We start from the raw sequence: 18,823 nt of genomic DNA, 5'->3' as shown, positions 1-18,823 counted from the left end.
ATAAATTATCAAATATCATCTTTTATTATGCACAAAAGCAATAAACTCATACTGGCTTGCTTTTTGGGTGGACTATCCTTTTAAAAGTTAAGTGATTGTTCTCAGAGATACTTACTGAACTGATCTGGATTCTTTTACCACAGGCAGCAGCTTCTGAAGAACTTTCACATTTTCAGATTTACTTCTTCTTCCAACAAACTTCTTAAGATAAAACTCATCCAACTTTGTCTCTGACGTCAACAACAAAAAAACTACAGCCGACCACTGAGATGAAGAGAATTTGGCGTCACTCAGTGTTCCAGATTTCACATAATCTTGTACTTTCTCCACTAGTGAATGGTCACCCAGCTCATTTAGACAGTGGAAAAGATTGATAGATTTCTCTGGAGAGTGACTGGTGCTGATCTTCTTCTTGATGTATTCGGCTGTTTTGTTATTACTGGTAGAGCTGCTTAGTGTCTGCTTCATTAGACTTTGTAGAAGAACATAATTAGATTCCACTGACAGACCCAGAAGAAAACGCAGGAAAAGGTCCAGATGTCCATTTTTACTCTGCAGAGCCTCATCCACAGCTCTCTGATGCAGCTCAGATAAAACATGTTTTGGAGGATTATTCTGAATCAAGTTCAGAACTTTAAATCGTGGTCTCTGTTTGGGGATATCATCAAACACATTTAGGTTGTTGTTTGTGAAAGAGAGGTGCACATATAGAGCTGCTAGATGTTCCTGGATGCTCAGATGAACAAAGCAGTACACCTTCCCCTGGAAGAGCCCAAACTCCTCTTTAAAGATCTGAGTGCACAATCCTGAATACACTGATGCTTCTGTCACATCAATACCACACTCTCTCAAATCTTGCTCATAGAATATCAGATTTCCTTTCACAAGCTGCTGAAAAGCTATTTTCCCCAGTTTGAGAATCATGTCATCTTTCACTGTCTTCTCATAGTCCTTCTCATGTTTGATGTTGGTCTGAATGATCAGGAAGTGTGTGTACATTTGAGTGAGAGTCTTGGGAATCTCTCCTCTCTCTGTTTCTCTCAACATCTTCTCTAGAACAGTGGCTGAGATCCAGCAGAAGACTGGGATGTGGCACATGATGTAGAGGCTTCTTGATGACTTCAGGTGTGAGATGATCCTGTTAGCCAGACTCTGATCACTGATTCTCTTTCTGAAGTATTCCTCCTTCTGTGGGTCACTGAAGCCTCGCACTTCTGTCACTCGATGGACACACTCAGAAGGGATGAGACCAGCTGCTGCTGGTCTGGAGGTGATCCAGATGAGAGCAGAGGGAAGCAGATTCCCCACAATGAGGTTCGTCAGCAGCACGTCCACTGAGGCTGATTCACGTACATCACATAACCTCACATTGCAGTGAAAATTTAGAGGCAGGCGACACTCGTCTAGACCATCAAAGAAAAATGACACTTTATATTCACTGCTGAAAATATCCAGTTCTTTTATTTCTGTGAAAAAACACTGGAGAAGATCTAAAAGGCTACATTTTTGGTCTTGTATCAAATTGAGCTCTCTGAAAGGAAGTGGAAATATGAGGTGGCTGTCCTGATTTTCTTTCCCTTCAGCCCAGTCCAGGATGAACTTCTGCAAAGAGACGGTTTTTCCAATACCAGCGACTCCCTTTGTCAGCACAGTTCTGATGGGTTTGTCCTGTTCAGGTAAAGCTCTTAAAATGTCATTGCATTTGATCGGTGTGTCCTCTGTTGCTGCTCTCTTTAATTGCGTCTCAATCTGTCTCATCTCATGTTCATTACTGATCTCTCCATTTTCACCCTCTGTGATGTAGAGATCTGTGTAGATCTCATTCAGGAGTGTTGGGTTTCCCTGCTTTGATGTTCCCTCATACAGACACTGAAACTTCTTCCTCAGATTTGATTTCAGTGCCTTAAGGACTTCAGCAGAATTAGATTTATAGCTGTATCAGTTAAAATACCAAATTATTCCATTAAACATTTTTGTTTGTTTTCTACGTCATACTGTACACAGACCATCAGTTCCATGACATTTTAAGTCAGTTATAATGTTTTTGAGTAATGTGTTATGACCCATTACAGCATTTAAAATAAATAAATAAAAATAAACATTATTTTACCTGAAATCAGAATATGTGCTTTGTAGTTGATTCATAAACTCATCATCCTTATTGCAGACAGGTTCTGTTAGGTCTGATCTGGGTGGATGGATTGACCTTAACATCATCAAGAGAATCAAGAATCAGAAACTGATATTTGTAGTTTTTTCTCATTAGCCTACCTTAATAATTCCATCAATAGTTTTTACACTGTTGTGAATGCAGGCTACTTCTTAACAAAGTATTATATAATAAAACAAATTTACCCACCATAAATAAAAAATGTTATTCTATAATCATATTTTATACATTGTTCATACATAAGATCAGGTTGGGTGTCTCCATTCTTAATATTTACTGGCTGTTCAATAGACTGGACACTCATAGACCCACAGCTGAAATCTGGTGAATCTGATCTCTCCTGCTGGACTGAACTGGAATAAAGAACAGATCTAAAATATATCCGCCATAAATCAAAAATGACCTTCTATACATCATATGTTTTATACAATGTTCATACATGAGATCAGGTTGTGTGTCTCCACTCTTAATATTTACTGGCTGTTCAATTGATTGGGCACTCATAGATACACAGCTGAAATCTGGTGAATCTGATCTCTCCTGCTGGACTGAACTGGAATAAAGAACAGATCTAAAATATATCCGCCATAAATCAAAAATGACATTCTATAAATCATATGTTTTAAACAATGTTCATACATGAGATCAGGTTGTGTGTCTCCACTCTTAATATTTACTGGCTGTTCAATTGATTGGGCACTCATAGATACACAGCTGAAATCTGGTGAATCTGATCTCTCCTGCTGGACTGAACTGGAATAGAAAACAAATCTTAATACATAAAATCACATAAAAAATGTGCTAATCCCAACTTTTTTATAAGATAAATGTATTTAATAGAGTGTCCATTCAAAGTACCTGCATCTTGGATAAAAATCTTCATCTGTGGTTGATTTTGTTTCATCCATGGAGTGTGCACCCTGATTTTGGATGGACATCGCAGATAGATTTAATTCAGCTGAAGATTCAGAAAACCCAGAAGGCACGTTCATTATCAAGCACATGTAAGAATGAATACGTTTTTCAGAATTTTCATGCGGAAGTCATCTTTAAAGCGTCTCGAGACCTGAACAGTCACCTTAATCAAACTTTGGATACATAAAACCAGCTAAATAAAAACCATCCACCTTTTCCATTAAGTTAATAAACATTTCTAGATATATATTTTTTTGATTGCTTATTGCAAAGAATCCGTTCTGTCTGATTAAAATGGCGAAACTCCGAGCATGTACTGTACTTTGACTTCTCATTTATGACTAGAACGATGATCCCATCACGTCACATTCAAGCCAAGCTACAGTACAACTCAATCACTTATCCAGCGCCGGCGCTGTGGTGGGGCATTCGAGGGCCGTGCCCCCCTTAGCGGTCATTGATGCCCCCCCCACAGGCCATGGCGTGGCCCAAAAAAAATATCCCTTTTAGTTATTATTTTAATATTAAATGTTCAAACTGTTACTTAAATAAAATAAAATAAAAAGAATGGGGAAAATGCATAATTTTGGTTGTTCATGGCACGTTACTAGGATTCGTCATGGTGAATGCTTATTGGTCGCCGAGTAAACTTGTTACATTTGATTTGCAGCACGCGTGCAAAATCCATTTCAAGTTGAAGAACAGTTTATCCGTCTATATTATAGACTGTTCTTAGCAGCTAATTTTAAAAATTTCTAAAAAAAAAATAAATAAAAAAAATTTGGATTTACGAAAATGGTTAGACCTTCGCAGCCTCGTCAATCAGCAGACTTAGATACTCCGGCCACGACCACCAGTACCACGGTCTATGAGAGCCGAGCTGGCTTCTTCTGCAAATGCTAGCACCGGGCAACCGCCAAAATATTTAATACGCAGACATTTGTGTGATGATGTCCAACTCGTTTTATGAAGAAAAAAAACATTAAGTTTTCAGAAACATCTATACGAAAAAACTTTGTCTGATGGGGACATTTTTTTGCCGGTTTTTCAAAGCTTTAAACTGATTCAGTGTTTTATTTTTGTCGTCGTAATTTGTTAATTATTTATGTATAAAAAAATATATTGCTATTTATTGTAGGCCTATTTTATGTTTTTTATTTAGCCTATATTATATTTATATTATTATTTTCTGTGCTGTTCTGTTGTTTAGGCTATCTGTTCTGGGCCGGGTTTCCCGATAACGATGTAACCTAGCCTATCTTAGCTCTTAAAAGCGCTCTCTACGTGCAAGGTTATAAACATTAGCCGCAATTCCTCGCGCGTTTCCCAAAAATGTAGGCTACTGAACTTGTAGAACGCGAGAATAGGCTACTACGTGCTACTTGAGTCGCTGTCCATTCGCAAAGTGCTGAACTAGGCTATACTAACCTTATATGTAATCGTATTCTGAACGTTTTAAACTAACAATCGTCATCTGTTGTGTATTAGGAATCCAGACAGGTAAAAATAAAAATAAAAAAATTATACAATGACATTCTTGTAATAATAAAAAACTCCATAGTCACGGGAAGAAGGAGGCGGGAACCGGCGAACATTCAAATAAAACTTTAATAACCAAATAAAGATAAAACAGCGCGACAGCCCCTCACGGTCGACTGCCGCGCACAAACAAAAACCAAACACAAAATAAAGCCCAGAACTGGTCCTCTATCGTCCTTCACTGTCGTCGCTCCTCTTTTGTATCCTCCCAATCTCCTCCGTGGGACTCGAGACCGGTGAGTGGAGCAGGTGTCGCTCATTTCCCAATCACTCCACCGGCCTCGCTCCGTTCCCACGGCTCTCAGCCCCGCCCCACTCGTCACAGTTCTATATAGATAGATCATTGGAGCTAACATTCTAGGGTAGAATGTCATTCTATAAAGATCATTGGAGCTAAATGACTCTTGCCGTATCCGGTCGGCAAAACAGCAAATTTCAGCGCTGTCTACTGTTCCTCTTTTAGATAAAAACCCAAGTCTAAATCGTTCATTGTCATTCTATATAGATCTTTCAGATTTAGGTCTGGATTTCCATGCTACTATGATGTTGCCAATGCGTAAAAAAAATATTTATCAAACGACAGTGCCCCCCCGCCGATGATCCAATGCCCCTCCAGTAGATCTGCTCTGACGCCGACTCTGCACTTATCGCATTCTTTGTTTTATAATTGTTCATATTAAATGTGTTAAATTGACACTCATGGTAATGAATTAGCCACCAGCTATCAGTATTGTTGTCAATAAATCAAATAATCGTATATTATTGTCCGATTTTGTTTCGGTACATTCCTAGCGTTCACTCTGCATGAGTTTGTTTCTTGTGTCCAGTAGGGGGAGGCACTGCTCTTTTGCAGCCTTAGTTTTGTGTTTAGTGACTGGTGCCAGCGGTTACTCAACCCAATCTCTGCTACATCTACAGTATGTAACTATCACTTTAATTCGCTGTTTTACAGATTCACTTTTGTGCTGTTGAAAAACCTTTTTAGTATAGGGAAAAGTTAACGCTGTCACTAATAGTATAATCTCTTAACAATATTAGCCTACTCTGTACAGATAATACCAATAAAGCTTCTTTATGACAACAAGGGGCGGTTCTAGGGTCAGTGGAGATCCGGGGCTTAGCCCAGAAAAATCCATGTATGTGACTTTTTATTTTAATAAATCAGAAGGATTTACCTTGTTCAAAATATACAAAAACAATAATAAAAAAATAATAATAATTTAAAACATTTTATTTAATGTTTATCCCTTGTATCCTGACACATATGCTGATGTTGTGTCTCTATCTCACTTTTTTTGTCTCTGTCTCTCAGTTTTCTTTTCTTTTCCAATCAAGCCTGACTGGCTACACTCTTCCTGGTAGAACAGGGATAAGAAGCAAACATTAAGCAGTGCACTGACATACATCATTGAATTTCTCATTTCTTTTATGATGCTTTCTGTGACCTCTTCTGAAATACATGCAATCATTTCATTTTGCGAAGAGTGAGACAGGTAGGTAGCATAGGATGGAGCATTGTACTGCTGAGAAGTTTCATGCACTCAAGCAAGTTTCCCTGATTTTGACTCTGGCTCTGTTCATCATGTACACGGAAAACAATCCCCTGCTTCCCCAGAAATGACGTCACAGCAACAACACGATGGAAGTATTCACGACTCTCAGTTATATCTCCTACACTAGCTCTATGAAGCTGTTCTGTAATATCTCCATGTGTTTCAGTTGTTTTGTAGATCTTCCAGCATGTCATGGAACCCTTATGAAGGCTACTTTGTTCATGCTCTCTGAATGATTCTAAAGCCCTTTTCCAGTTGGAGAAACCTGCACTTGTTAATGTGTCTTTGCTGTTTCGGATATAATGCTTGCCAAAGAGACGACAAGAAAAGCAGAATGCAGAATTTCTGGATACGAAATACTCAAGCCACTGAAATGCATTTAGCCAATTCTTATTAAAAGCTCTCTGCTGTGTTCCAAGTTGGGTAAAGGGATACTGCTGAAGCTTTTGGGCCTGTCTGCAGTGTTCCTAGATCATCCCTTTCACCTTCTAAAGCCTCTTCTTTCCTTGCTGACTCATCTAAGTCATGGTAAAATAGCAAGCTCAGCTCTATTATTGTTTTAATAGTCTTCATTTAACGGCATGATTTTTGTGAGAATAGATAAAAAAAGGTGAATAAAGAATCTATAATAATAATAAAAAAAAAAACCTTCACCCATTCTTCCTGCACATATTACATTTTATAAGCTACCTTATTCTTACTTTATACATACACTCACATACATAATACACACACAAACACTTAAAGCCAAGTATAATTATAAACACAGGGCTCTATACACTTATATTTTTGAAGGAGCACTTACACAGCACTTACAAATTGCATAAATAATCTTATGAGGCTAATTTATCAAATTAAAAAAAATTTGGAATACAGAAATATGAAATGATGAAAAAAATTAGAATGGTACTTTGCCACTAGGTGGCGGCAAGCCACTGCCTTAATGAGTGAGTCGGTCAGTCATTTAATCAATGGATTCGTTCGAAACAGATGATTCATTCAGAAAAAAAGTAAGCAGCTGTTTTTATGAATGGGTCAGTGAATCATTTACTCAAGCAAATGTATTCAGTAAACACCGCTGTGTGTTGCTGCAGAGCACAACAACATGCTTTGTTTGGAACCATTTCCTTTGTGAAATATGTATTTTTTTATTATCTTGTTTATTGAATTGTTGCCCTGACACGAAAAGTCTGCCACAGACCGTGCTAACCAAACATTATAACCGCTCTGTGTGTGTGTGTCCTAAAGACTGTGCGCAACCGTTAACTGTTGTTAGATGTTCAACATGTAACCTTAAATCAGACACAATTTAAAACCGAAAAAGAAATATAATACTATGATTAAAAGTTACAGATACCTGAAGGTGTTGTATCTTGGCGTTCAAGTGTTGGCTGGGGGTGTTTTACTTCCTTTTTTTTTTGAAGAATTTTGAAATATCCATTTTAATTTTCAAATAAATTGATCTAGTAAAATACTACACGCCAACAAACCGCCTGGCTCCAAAAGATCTAATTTCATTGGCTGGATCGTACAGACGCTCATCGATGGTTGGCCAGTTTACATGTCAGTCAGAAGCACTAGACTCAGTGGGCGGTTTTTGTCGGGTGTGAATGACAACGCGTAAATTGACAGACACTGTAGACGTGAGAGTCGAGAGATATTTATTTATTTATTTATTTATTCATTCATTCAATTAAATTCTAATATAAATTACTTTATTGGGCATGAAAACTCATTGATGGCATGGTGGTAATAAAAACATTAGGGGCTTTACTGAAAACATTCGGGGCTCCAGCCCCCTTAGCCCACCCCTAACGCCGCCCCTGATGACAACATATGCAAAATTTATTTCAGCATGCCAAGCAAGCAATGATCTGTTACTAAACATTTTTAACCCTAATGACTGAGTGTGTATGTTGAACATTATGTAAAGTAAAAGTCTTAATTAAATTGAGATAATGAGAATTAAAACAGGAGATTTAATTCAGTAATCAGCATTCTACTGCTTAAATCAGATTGGGAGAGGGTGGCATGATTTGGCCATGCCATCTGTCCGATTAATCAACTTTACCTCTTATTTACTCGTTTTTATTAATAGAACATCCTGAGCAGATGACTTGCAGTTTTATTGGAGAAATGTTTTCAACACAAAGTATAAAAAGTAACTGTTTCCAATCAGTCACAATTTTTAATCCTAAAAGCTACTGTTTATTTTTTAAATTGTTCGACGTTAAAACTGTTTGCCTTATAGTCTTAACTAAGATTGTACAAAAATAATAAATTTTTATATAAATTAAAATATCAAATGAGACACATTTTATTCAAACCAATAAATACTTATAATTAAATAGAAATACTGCAAAATTAGAAATATTACAGAATGTTCTGTATTTAGCATCAATTTCTATCATTTAATTTGGTTGTATATTGCAGGGGATGTTTTTTAAGAAGTCCCAAGAATCTCAAAAGAATTAATGTAATCTGTTTTGGAAATCGTTAATCGTCTGAAGCCAGATTTACTATAACGGGACACTGATCTTTGATAGTCTGATTGATTTATCCTCTGCATTTAATCTCAGTGAGGTTGCACTTTACTTTGTGTTCCTGAATGGATCATGCACATGCCAGTGAAAGCTCATGCAGATCAGAGATCAGGGTCGCACTTGGGTCAGCTGTGTTGGATAAACATGACACTTGGTCTTTATCTTTGCCTAAAAAAAGGTTAAATGCCAATGAAATATACATTTAAAAAAATTAAGTAGTTTTAATTACAACTACTGACATGGAGTTTTAAATAATAATATTTATTGTCTGTAAAAAGTCATTCTTTTTAAAAAACTTGACGTTTGTGTCAAATATTGTGAACACAATTAAGCTGTAATTTTGTAAAGGTTTGCAAAAAGTTTATTTTTCTTGTGTGTACTTTAAAACATGCTAACATAAAATATATAAAATAACTATAATAATGTTAATAAATCATTACTAAATGTTTTCTAAGGAGATTCTAGATGATTGTTCTGGGTGGTTGTAAGAATGTTGCACAGTGGAACAATCTGTCTGATCTTTTAGAGAATTATTTGCAAACCTCTTCTCAACAAAGTATTATTTAGGTCTGAAGCACAAAGGGGGCAGGATGAGTTCACAGAAATGTAAAACTTTAAATGCAAACAATGATAATAGTCCCACTTGCCTTAATTACTTCTTAAACATCGACTTAGTGACTTTCAGTGCAAATTTGTATTAAATTTAGCAGAGTCCAGCTATTTTTGGCCCCTTGATACAGATTGTATCTCTTGATACAGTTTTAATCATTTCTTAAAATATCCTTCACCCTAGTTACGTTCCACATTGAACTTTGGTGGACTCAAACATAGCCTTCTATAAAGGGTTTCCCTAGACAAGAACTCTGCATCCCAAGAAATCCCCGGGCGGGGTTTTCTCAGAGAGGCCAGGAACATTTAAGCTTATTGGCCAGATCTTGACCTCTCCATGGAAAGTGATTGATCATTCTATGCTAAGCCCTTGCAGACAAGGCCAGGAAGTTCAGGATCACTGCAAATCATGACCCCCAAAGCGGGAGGGGTAAGTCCATCTGGAGACTTTCCGATTTCCCTCTTTGATGGCCATAGATGTCCTTTAGTTCTTGGAAGATTTCAACAGTTATCCAATTAAAGGGTTATCTCTCCTTTTAGTTGCCTAGTCTATAGGGCTTTAGACTCTGTGCCGTCATCAACAGTCAATCCTGGATTGGAGCAGCAAACTGTTCACAGCTCATACTCAATAAACTGCAGCTACTGTTGGACTTCTGGATTTGACAGACCAATTCTACATTTCATTTAGAAAGAGGCTCTCTGAGGAGGTATGGGTGCCCACGGATCCAGCCTGGATGAAGTCTTGGCTGAGGACATGCACCATTGGTACAACAAGTTCATGAGGGAATCGCCATCAGGTCTCATCACGCTCTTTGAACTCAAGACCATGCTGCAGATGCAGGGGATGACCGAGGAAGCCAACAGCTATGTGGATCAAGTCTTCTACACCTTTGACATGGATGGGGTGAGAGAAATTTGTGAATGGAAAATTTGTTAACCAAATTAATGGTTATGAAGAATAATTTTTTCAAATGGTTTATTATTCACATATCAATATTCCAAACTTAAGATAAAAGTCATTATTGTGGCAAACAAATAAACCGTTAAATCATCAAATGGCATTATATAATGCATATATCACTGAACATAAGCCTATTAGTGTTCTACAGTCCACAGGAATCCATTTTACAATCCTGTCAAGCTGTCTGCGTTATAAGCGTCCACCTTAATCCAAAATGTATATTCTTCTTTCTGTTTTGGCATTCCGGTCACACTTAAGACTGAAAACTTAAGACTGAAAACTTTTTGAAGATGCTCTCCCAAGTAGTAAAGTTTTGAAAACAGCATTTTCAAGTGTTGTATTGCAGATGATGAAAATTGAAGTGTTCGGAAACTGACGCATGTTTTGTCATTCGACACATATTGTAAATTTACAGTTGCTGTCCTGTGGAAAAGCATGATAGTTGCGTATTAGACCATAGCAATTTTAAGTGTGACCTGGACACACAGAGTGAGTGGTGGAATATTTTGCTAATAAAATGATTGTGCGTGACAGAAAAATGGTGTGAGAACTTTATTATATCTGGTCTGTCAGTATTATCGCAGTTATCTTTTATCATGTTTTATGCTTATGCAGTAACATGCTTTAGGCATTTTCAGACATGTGGATATGTTCAGTGTGGGTAAGCATCTATTGAAAAACTCTTAAGGCCATACTTCGTTTTTATGCATATTTGGTTATGTGTACAGTGTGCATGACACAAATGTCATCATTAGCAATGAAGGTGTGAGGTCAACATCTTTTGTTGGTCCTGGATCAACATTATTGTCCAAAAACCTACCCCTAAACTAACCCATAATTTATCTCTAAAATCAGTGTGAAATGACAGCTGAATAACAAGGGTGTAGAAGCACCTAACTGCTGTTGTAAGCCTAAAACCTACATTTCCTGTAAACTTGTCCCTCAGTACTGATTGGTTAATTGGAATGTTGTTCCAGGATCAACAAGGATGGTGATCCGGGAACATGCTGTACTCTGTGAAATTACATTCACTGTAGGAGCTTAGTCAGATTTTTCTAACCATGTGTCCAATGTATGCCCAGCTCACATATGTGCCACTTTTGAGTAAGAAAACTCGTTGATAGAAGTCTGATTGAAGTTCTTTTTGAAACCCAAGTGCAAAGACATTTTTATGTAATAAAATCACACTGCATACGGATGGTGTGCACGGATATTGACTATGCTGGTGACGATAATTTTTAAACTGAAGATTCCTGCATTCTGTTCTGTTATGTTGTGCTCTAATTGTTTGATGTAAGAATGCATCCTGTCTGAAAGGCCCTTTTAAAATTAATGTTATACTTTGTATGTATTATATATTCATATATATTTTTCTTCGTTTTTCTTTCCTTTTTTTTCTTCCACAGGATGGCTATATAGATTTTGTAGAATACATTGCAGCTGTAAGTCTTCTACTGAAAGGAGAGATAAACCAGAAGCTGAAGTGGTACTTCAAACTCTTTGATCAGGATGGAAATGGAAAGATTGACAGAGATGAAATGGAGACCATATTCAAAGTAATATATCAATTTTTTCTTTATTCATTGTTTCCTCCTGTGTACGACCACTGGTCCAGACTACAGTTCAGTTTTAAAGATGCACTCAGTCATATAATCTCATAATAGCTATGGTTTTCAGTTACATGCCATAGTAGAAATGCACATTCACATATATCACATTTATTCTTCAAGCAAATGTTTCCAGTATTATGGAGATAAACCAAGTTGTATTTCACACTTATCTTGTGGCCTCAACACGGAAGCCTCCATGAGGTAACCCGCTCCATGTAGAATAAAATATTTGTTATCTGATATGACTCTTCTCATGAGGACCTACATCATTTCAAAAATATTTTTCACACCTACTATTATTTCTTCTTGTGCAAAAAAATAAAATAAAACATTTCAAGACAGTGATTTTTTTTTATTTTTTATTATACTGTGTCAAAAAGATAGTGATGTTGGTAGAGGAATAAAAATGAAAATTTTTCATCTTTGCGCAGGCCATCCAGGACATTACCCGGAGTTATGACATCCCTCCAGATGATATTGTGTCTCTGATCTATGAGAGGATCGATGTCAATAATGAAGGTGAGCTTCTAGATCATATTAACCTACAACAGAATATTTCAACTGTAATATTTTATTTGGAAAAATGTACATAACACTAATTCCTCCTGTTGTCCACTGTATTGTTTAATGTGCTTTATGCTCAAGGAAGGTCACAACTGTGTTGCACTCTTCAAGTCTTTTCTGTTCAGGATTAAACCTGCAACCTTTGAATAGTATAATTAGCCCCAATCTAAAACCATTAGGCTAACACCACTACTGCAATTAACAAGGGTCAAGGTTTAGATTTTTTATAGAACTAGGAAAAGAACAAGGTTATGTACTAAAATGAATATTCATTACAGCATCTATACACAGAGAACAAATTCCAGTGGTACAATGTTAGGTCAGTCAGGTCAGTATAACAGGTAAAAAAAAACAATAATATAACCAAAACAACCAGTTAAAGTTTGGAATCATATTCTGTACATCTAGGCCATTCTTTTTTCTTTTCTTTTCTTTTCTTTTCTTTTCTTTTCTTTTCTTTTCTTTTCTTTTCTTTTCTTTTCTTTTCTTTTCTTTTCAGCATTTAAAACAATATATATATATATATATTTAATTAAAATCATGTCACATTTGCAGGTGAGTTGACGTTGGAGGAGTTCATCACAGGGGCTAAAGAACATCCTGATATCATGGAGATGCTCACCAAGATGATGGACCTCACCCATGTCCTGGAGATCATAGTTAATGGACAGAAAAAGAAGGAGTGACTGCCAATGTTTGATGCTTCGCGCAATAAATGGATCCCATCCTGATTAAAGATGATCAGCTCTGTGGCTTAAAAGCATAAAACAGACTTAATAGAGGGTGAAACCTGCTAGCAGCATCTCAGAGGTGGACACGAGTGATCATCATTTGTGATTGTCTTTCATACACTTTCTCTCTTGTCTCTGTGCCTCCAGATATCCAGTTAGCAGCGCTTTTACTTACTCTTCTTCTTCTTTTAAGTCTGAAAATGTCATTCTTGCAGGCAGAAATGACACAAGAGGAGACGAATCCATGGTGTAATGGATCGTTCGTCCTATTTGCTGGCATGTGAAGCATGTTCTTAGCAATGGGTGTGCTCTATGATCTGCTGCATGTATAGTGACCCTAAAATGTATATGGACATTTAACCCTCAGTTAATATGTATCAATGTCGAACAAATTATCAACAGGACATTAATATGACAGGCATTTTAAATGTGACTTACTTTTTAAGTGTCCAAATACAGTTTAGGGTCCAGTGTAATAAATAATTGTACAGTTTTTCTATTGATGTATGTAATCTTCATTCTGACTTTTGACATTTTGTGCTAAATTATTTAGATAACTCTTCAGTTCTACCATTCTAACTTGTAACAAATGCCTTACATAAATAAATGCAGTATGCTGCACATTTGGACTGTCTTTCCTGTCTGACTGTCACCATTACTTTTACTTAGATAAAAGGTTAAAAAAGTTTAAAAACTTTGACTAAATAAATAAATAAATAAATTCTACTTACAAAAAAATATGGTTTCAAATCATGAATTATCTGTTTGCACTACCTTATGAATAAATAAATTATTTTAAAGTGAAAAAAAAGCCAGAAGGCTGAATCTATTCCCATACTGTCTGGTCATGGTCCTGGCATGAAAATGGGAAAGGTAAAAGAAAGAAAAAAATAAAAATCAGTATCTTATTGTTATGTTACATAGGCCTACCTTCTTTTTTCTAAACAAAATGTCTGGCTTGCACTTACCTGTTCATTGGCAGAGAATTGTGTCTTTCACTTTTAATTCTTTAAGCGGATGTAAATCTGTCATAAAATAATCAGATGTATCTCAGGGTGTATATTCCGAACGTTCTGAAGGTATAGGGTTTGGTGAGAAACAAACTAAAATGGCTAGTTATTACATTTATGTAAATCTTGTATTGCATTCATGTGTACCAGTGCGCAGGAGCTCATGCCGCGCACAAGTGCATGTCCAATGATATGCAAGTGCTATAACAAGTCTCAATTAGCTTAATGCAGTACACATACTGTAGCATGTTTTTTTTAATCATATAATAAATAAAAAGAAAACAGAATAGAAAAAGAATAGAGCAAGCTAGTGTTAGATGCCTTTTTGCTTTTGTTAATTGCATATTAAATGAAAAAAATAGAATACAAAAAGATTAGGGAAGCAAGTGCTAGTTTTTTTTAAATCTAATTAATCACACCCTTTTTCTGTGATTAATCATGATTAATCGCACACTTTATGAAATTAAGCATAGACCATTTATCTTCTTACAAATGTTTATTTTTTCATCATTTGCTTGCTATATCCACCAAAAGATTGAAGGGTGATTCTCAAAAATATAAATTTAAAAAGATAAATTTAGATGTCTTTCCAAAAAAGGACTCCAAAAGGACACAAAAGAACCAAATGATATAAAGCCAAATTCTCAATAATTCTGTTTTCATTTATATATTTTATTGTGGTGTCAGATAACCGGATGATTATGAAAAAGTGAGTGAAACATGACCCATAAAGACTACACAACCAGCACTACATTCCAAGATGTTAATCTGCACAAAAATCTTGTTTTATAATTGAGCCATAGTCTGATGAAATAAAATACACGTAAGATAAAGACAATGTCTGCGCTGTGATTTCAGCTATAGTTCCATGTAAAAATTAGAGAAGCAATAGAAGAATATCTGTTTTAACTGAAAGCGCTACTCTCTGCCACTTGCTGAAAAGAGCAGATGCAAAGAGAGGTGTGTGCGCACTGGGAAAGCAAGACCTTGCATTTGGGCGGCTGTACCAACAAGTCTCAGAAACTAAATAAGGTTTGTCCAAGAGGACGCTAGATTAGTCGCTAGGAGCTTTTTTCATAAAAAGTCACTAAAGGGAACAATGTTATGTTTGGGTAATAAGGGGGTAACAACCAGATATGAAACCTGCAAAGAACTGCGTCAGTAAACTGAAGTTACAGCATAACTTTTTTGAAATTATAGAGTACCAATTCAGTACCTCCGTGTAGGGGAATAATATGCAACGTTTGTGGAATAAAGGGGTAACAACCTGTAAAATTACAAATCATTTATACTGTAAGTATTTTGAAACTAAGGGGTACCAATTCTAATATTATGTGGTATGTATGGCCTAAACAGCAATCTTATGTTTGGGAGTGATGTAGAAAGACAATATATTTTTTTATTTTATAATAATAATTTATATTGGTATTTTATTATAGGCCTATGCATTTTTTAACCATGGGTACATATTCTATTATTAAAGGATAAATGATGGAGATTACTGAACAACTTGGAATTTACTGAGTGAATAGTTTAACATTTAATTTTTTATTACATGCATAATAAAACATTTAATTGCACAAATAAAAAATACATATACAGACAACTGAATAAAACTATTATAATAAATAAAATGTATTTTAACTTTATGTGTACAAATAAATACAAATAAGTATAATTATGTTTAAAATATAGATCAGATTTTGTATGAAATATTTAGATAAGCAGGTGAACTGCTGCTCCTCATTGGACTGGCATGCGCCGCTTTTTACATGAAGGAGGCTGATCAGCATCTACATTGTCCTGTTGAGGGGAATAGACAGGTTCAGTGAGTGTTCCACAGACAGAATATTATGAAGGCCTATTGCTTTTACCTTGACGGATCAACATGAAGGGTCTATGAACTGAAAAGGGTATGACATGTTAATACATCTGAAAGTAAAATGAAAGACAGCAGGGACTAACCGATGTGCCTGTGCTCCATGGATATGGCCTCTTCCGAGTGAGCTGTGCATTTGGAGAGGCGCTGGGCTCCACACGTCGTTTTTTCAGTGGAGGTGGTTGAAACACACCTTCATTGTCCTGTTGAAGAAACAGACATAATCATATAATGCAAGGCAGGTTTAATGAGTAATATACAGACTAAATCTAAATACAATGCTTGTACCGTTTCATCCATAAAACTAAGGATTTTAAACATAAAGTTGTACATCTTCTGAATAAATCTGAAAATATATGGAAATTGTAAAGAGGACGGACTAACCAAATCTTCTGTGCTCCATGGGCACGGCCTCTTTCGACTGCACTGGGAACTTTGTTCCTGTGTGAAAGAGGCAGACGTGGGTGCTCTCTGGAGATCTTTTGAATGAATATATGAGTTAAAATGAGAGACAAGATGGACTAACTGATGCTCCTGTGGAGGCTCTGGGCTCTAATTCCACACGCCATTTTTTTAGTGGAGGTGGCCAAAACAGACCTTCATTGTCCTGTTGAAGGAACAGACATTATCATCTAACACTGGACAGGTTTAACAAGTACTTGAACAAAACTGAAAGACATGACATCTATCCTTTTCAAAAATAATTCTGAAATAAATGAAAATAAGAGTTAGGTGGGACTAACCGAATCGTCTGTGCTCCATGGCCATTGCCTCTTATTCCTACTGGATTGGGAACTTTGTTCCTCTTGCAAAGAGGCATGCATGAGCGCTTCTTGAGGGGAGAAGATGGGTTTAGGTGCTCCTTGTAGGAAAGAGGTCTGCACAAGTTGTCTCTTTGGTAGACAGATATTCACAAGTGCTTCTTGTGGGGAAATGATGAGCATGGATGCTCTCTGATGGGTCACAGAGGGCATTGGCACTCCCTCTGAGGAACACAAGGGCACAAGTGCTCCCTGTGGGGACCCAATGGCCACGGGTTCTCTCTGAGGGGTCCCAAAGAGCATGGGTGCTTCCAGTGGGAAACCTCTCTGAACAGGTGCCAAGACGGCATGCTTCCTCCACAGATTGGGTTCTTTGTGTGGAGAAGATGTTTGAGGCTTCTGCTGCTTCCACATTCTTTTCTGTTGGGAACCAGCAGGCATGAATGTTCCTTTTGGGAACCTGGCTCCCTGTAGAAAAGAAGTTTGAGGCTTCTGCATCCACTTTATTTTCTGTTGGAAACCAGCAGGGATGGGTGCTCCTTGTGGGTACCTGGTTCCCTGGTAAGAGGCTTGAGACTTCAACTGCCTCCTCTTTGCTTTTTGTGGGGGCCTGGTATGTACAGGTACTCCCTGTAGGACAGAAGCCCGAGGCTTCTGCTGCCTCCACTTTCCTCCCTGTCGGGAACCAGCAGGCATGGGTGCTCCCTGTGGGAATCGAGCTCCCTCTGCAAAAGAAGTCTGAAGGTTTTGCTGTTTCCACGTTCTTCTTTTCAGGTACCCAACAGACACAGGCACTCCATGTGGGCTCCTGGTCCACATGGGAGCTCCCTTTCCGTGCACCAGTGCTCCTTGTGGAGACCTGGCAGACCTGGGTGCTCCTTGTAGGTACCTGGCTCCCTGGGGCAAAAAGGTTTGTTGAGGCTTTTGCTGTCTCCACTTTCCTCCCTGTCGGGAACCAGCAGGCATGTGTGCTTCCTGTGGGAACCGAGCTCCCTCTGCAAAAGAAGTCTGTAGGTTTAGCTGTTTCCTCTTTCTTCTTTTCAGGTACCCAACAGACACAGGTGCTCCATGTGGGTTCCTGGTGCACATGGGAGCTCCCTGCAGGACCCTTCCGTGCACCAGTGCTCCTTGTGGATACCTGGCAGACCTGGGTGCTCCTTGTAGGTACCTGGCTCCCTGGGGCAAAAAGGTTTGTTGAGACTTTTGCCACCTCCACTTTACTCTCTTTGGGACCCTGTTGGGTACAGGTGCTCCCTGCATGAAAGAGGCGTGAGGTTTCTCTTGCCTCATTGTCATGATGGATAGGGTTCTTAGATGGTTGTAAGACAGATGATCCAATGATGTGCAAAATTGCTTGTGTGTACAACAAACACTATTTGTATATTTGATACCTATAGTGAGAGATAAAGAGAGGGAAGAGATGAATTGAGTAAACACAACAGAGCTTGGAAGTTCATTGACTGTTTTTGTTTTATAGCTATATGGGCGAAAACACTTTTGTGTGACTGTAAGCACATCAGCTATTCAAAAACCCACCACACCACAAGGCACCACTCACATATTGTTTCAATAAATCGAACCATATTTATCACAAATACATGTTTATGTACCTAATGAGTCCACCCTAAATTAGAATATTGCATATTGTGCATTTTCAGGGATACGTTTTGGTGATAGAAGAAAAAAAGTTTGTTTCATACGGAGTGATTACACATTATTTTTTTCTTCAGTTTGCATTATTTTTCAAACACCAAACTTCAAACTCATCAAGCCATTTTGTTAATTTTTGAAGTTAACTTATGTTTGTATGGTGAGTAGATTCACTGTTTTGGACTGCAGCCTTGAACTTAAAGACGGGTGTGCATGGGACAATCTGTCATCGTGTTATGTGATAGTATTAAAAAAAATCGTACAGTGCAGCGGGCTTTAGTCTAAATACATGAACTGAGACACACATTCCCTGCTTAAACAGAGCCTT

General features: G+C 37.4%; 3 protein-coding genes across 4 annotated transcripts in view; 1 reads left to right on the top strand and 2 right to left on the bottom strand.

Moving 5' to 3' along the window:
• The window catches only part of LOC109079103 (NACHT, LRR and PYD domains-containing protein 12-like), a 30,026-nt gene extending 26,643 nt beyond the window's left edge, over nt 1-3,383 (bottom strand). For both annotated transcript variants that reach the window (XM_042739005.1, XM_042739004.1), the window contains exons 1-6: nt 3,029-3,383; nt 2,810-2,923; nt 2,610-2,723; nt 2,410-2,523; nt 2,111-2,206; nt 116-1,933 (exon numbers count right to left, since the gene is read on the bottom strand). In XM_042739005.1, coding sequence (XP_042594939.1) covers nt 116-1,933; nt 2,111-2,206; nt 2,410-2,523; nt 2,610-2,723; nt 2,810-2,923; nt 3,029-3,174 — 2,402 coding nt within the window. In that variant the 5' untranslated portion in view covers nt 3,175-3,383. The remainder of the gene's footprint in view (nt 1-115; nt 1,934-2,110; nt 2,207-2,409; nt 2,524-2,609; nt 2,724-2,809; nt 2,924-3,028) is intronic.
• Nucleotides 3,384-9,835: 6,452 nt separating this feature from the next.
• LOC109064783 (guanylyl cyclase-activating protein 1) lies at nt 9,836-13,829 on the top strand. Its single transcript, XM_042739003.1, has 4 exons — nt 9,836-10,233; nt 11,697-11,846; nt 12,332-12,419; nt 13,020-13,829. The coding sequence occupies exons 1-4, from the start codon at nt 10,039-10,041 to the stop codon at nt 13,148-13,150; spliced, it is 564 nt and encodes a 187-aa protein (XP_042594937.1). The 5' UTR covers nt 9,836-10,038; the 3' UTR covers nt 13,151-13,829.
• A 2,047-nt stretch (nt 13,830-15,876) lies between these two features.
• Nucleotides 15,877-18,466, bottom strand: LOC109064792. Its single transcript, XM_019081822.2, has 5 exons — nt 16,828-18,466; nt 16,611-16,691; nt 16,469-16,525; nt 16,171-16,287; nt 15,877-16,008 (listed from the first exon to the last, which is right to left on the bottom strand). Exons 1-5 carry the CDS (start codon nt 18,139-18,141, stop codon nt 15,949-15,951), a joined length of 1,629 nt encoding a protein of 542 aa, XP_018937367.2. The 5' UTR covers nt 18,142-18,466; the 3' UTR covers nt 15,877-15,948.
• Between the last annotated feature and the right edge of the window lie 357 nt (nt 18,467-18,823).

This window comes from Cyprinus carpio, chromosome B15 (genome assembly GCF_018340385.1).
Source record: "Cyprinus carpio isolate SPL01 chromosome B15, ASM1834038v1, whole genome shotgun sequence".
NCBI lineage: Eukaryota > Metazoa > Chordata > Actinopteri > Cypriniformes > Cyprinidae > Cyprinus > Cyprinus carpio.
Note: the sequence above shows the minus strand (reverse complement) of the source record. Positions and strands in the feature narration are given on the sequence as shown.

Coding starts and splice junctions, on each gene's coding strand:
- LOC109064792 (XM_019081822.2), bottom strand. CDS start 18,141: ATGACAATGAGGCAAGAGAAACCTCACGCCTCTTTCATGCAGGGAGCA. Junction 16,526..16,610: donor GAGCCTCCACAGGAGCATCA/GTTAGTCCATCT, acceptor TCTTTCACACAG/GAACAAAGTTCCCAGTGCAG. Junction 16,009..16,170: donor CATGGAGCACAGGCACATCG/GTTAGTCCCTGC, acceptor TCCCCTCAACAG/GACAATGTAGATGCTGATCA.
- LOC109064783 (XM_042739003.1), top strand. CDS start 10,039: ATGGGTGCCCACGGATCCAGCCTGGATGAAGTCTTGGCTGAGGACATG. Junction 10,234..11,696: donor ACACCTTTGACATGGATGGG/GTGAGAGAAATT, acceptor TTTCTTCCACAG/GATGGCTATATAGATTTTGT. Junction 11,847..12,331: donor AAATGGAGACCATATTCAAA/GTAATATATCAA, acceptor ATCTTTGCGCAG/GCCATCCAGGACATTACCCG.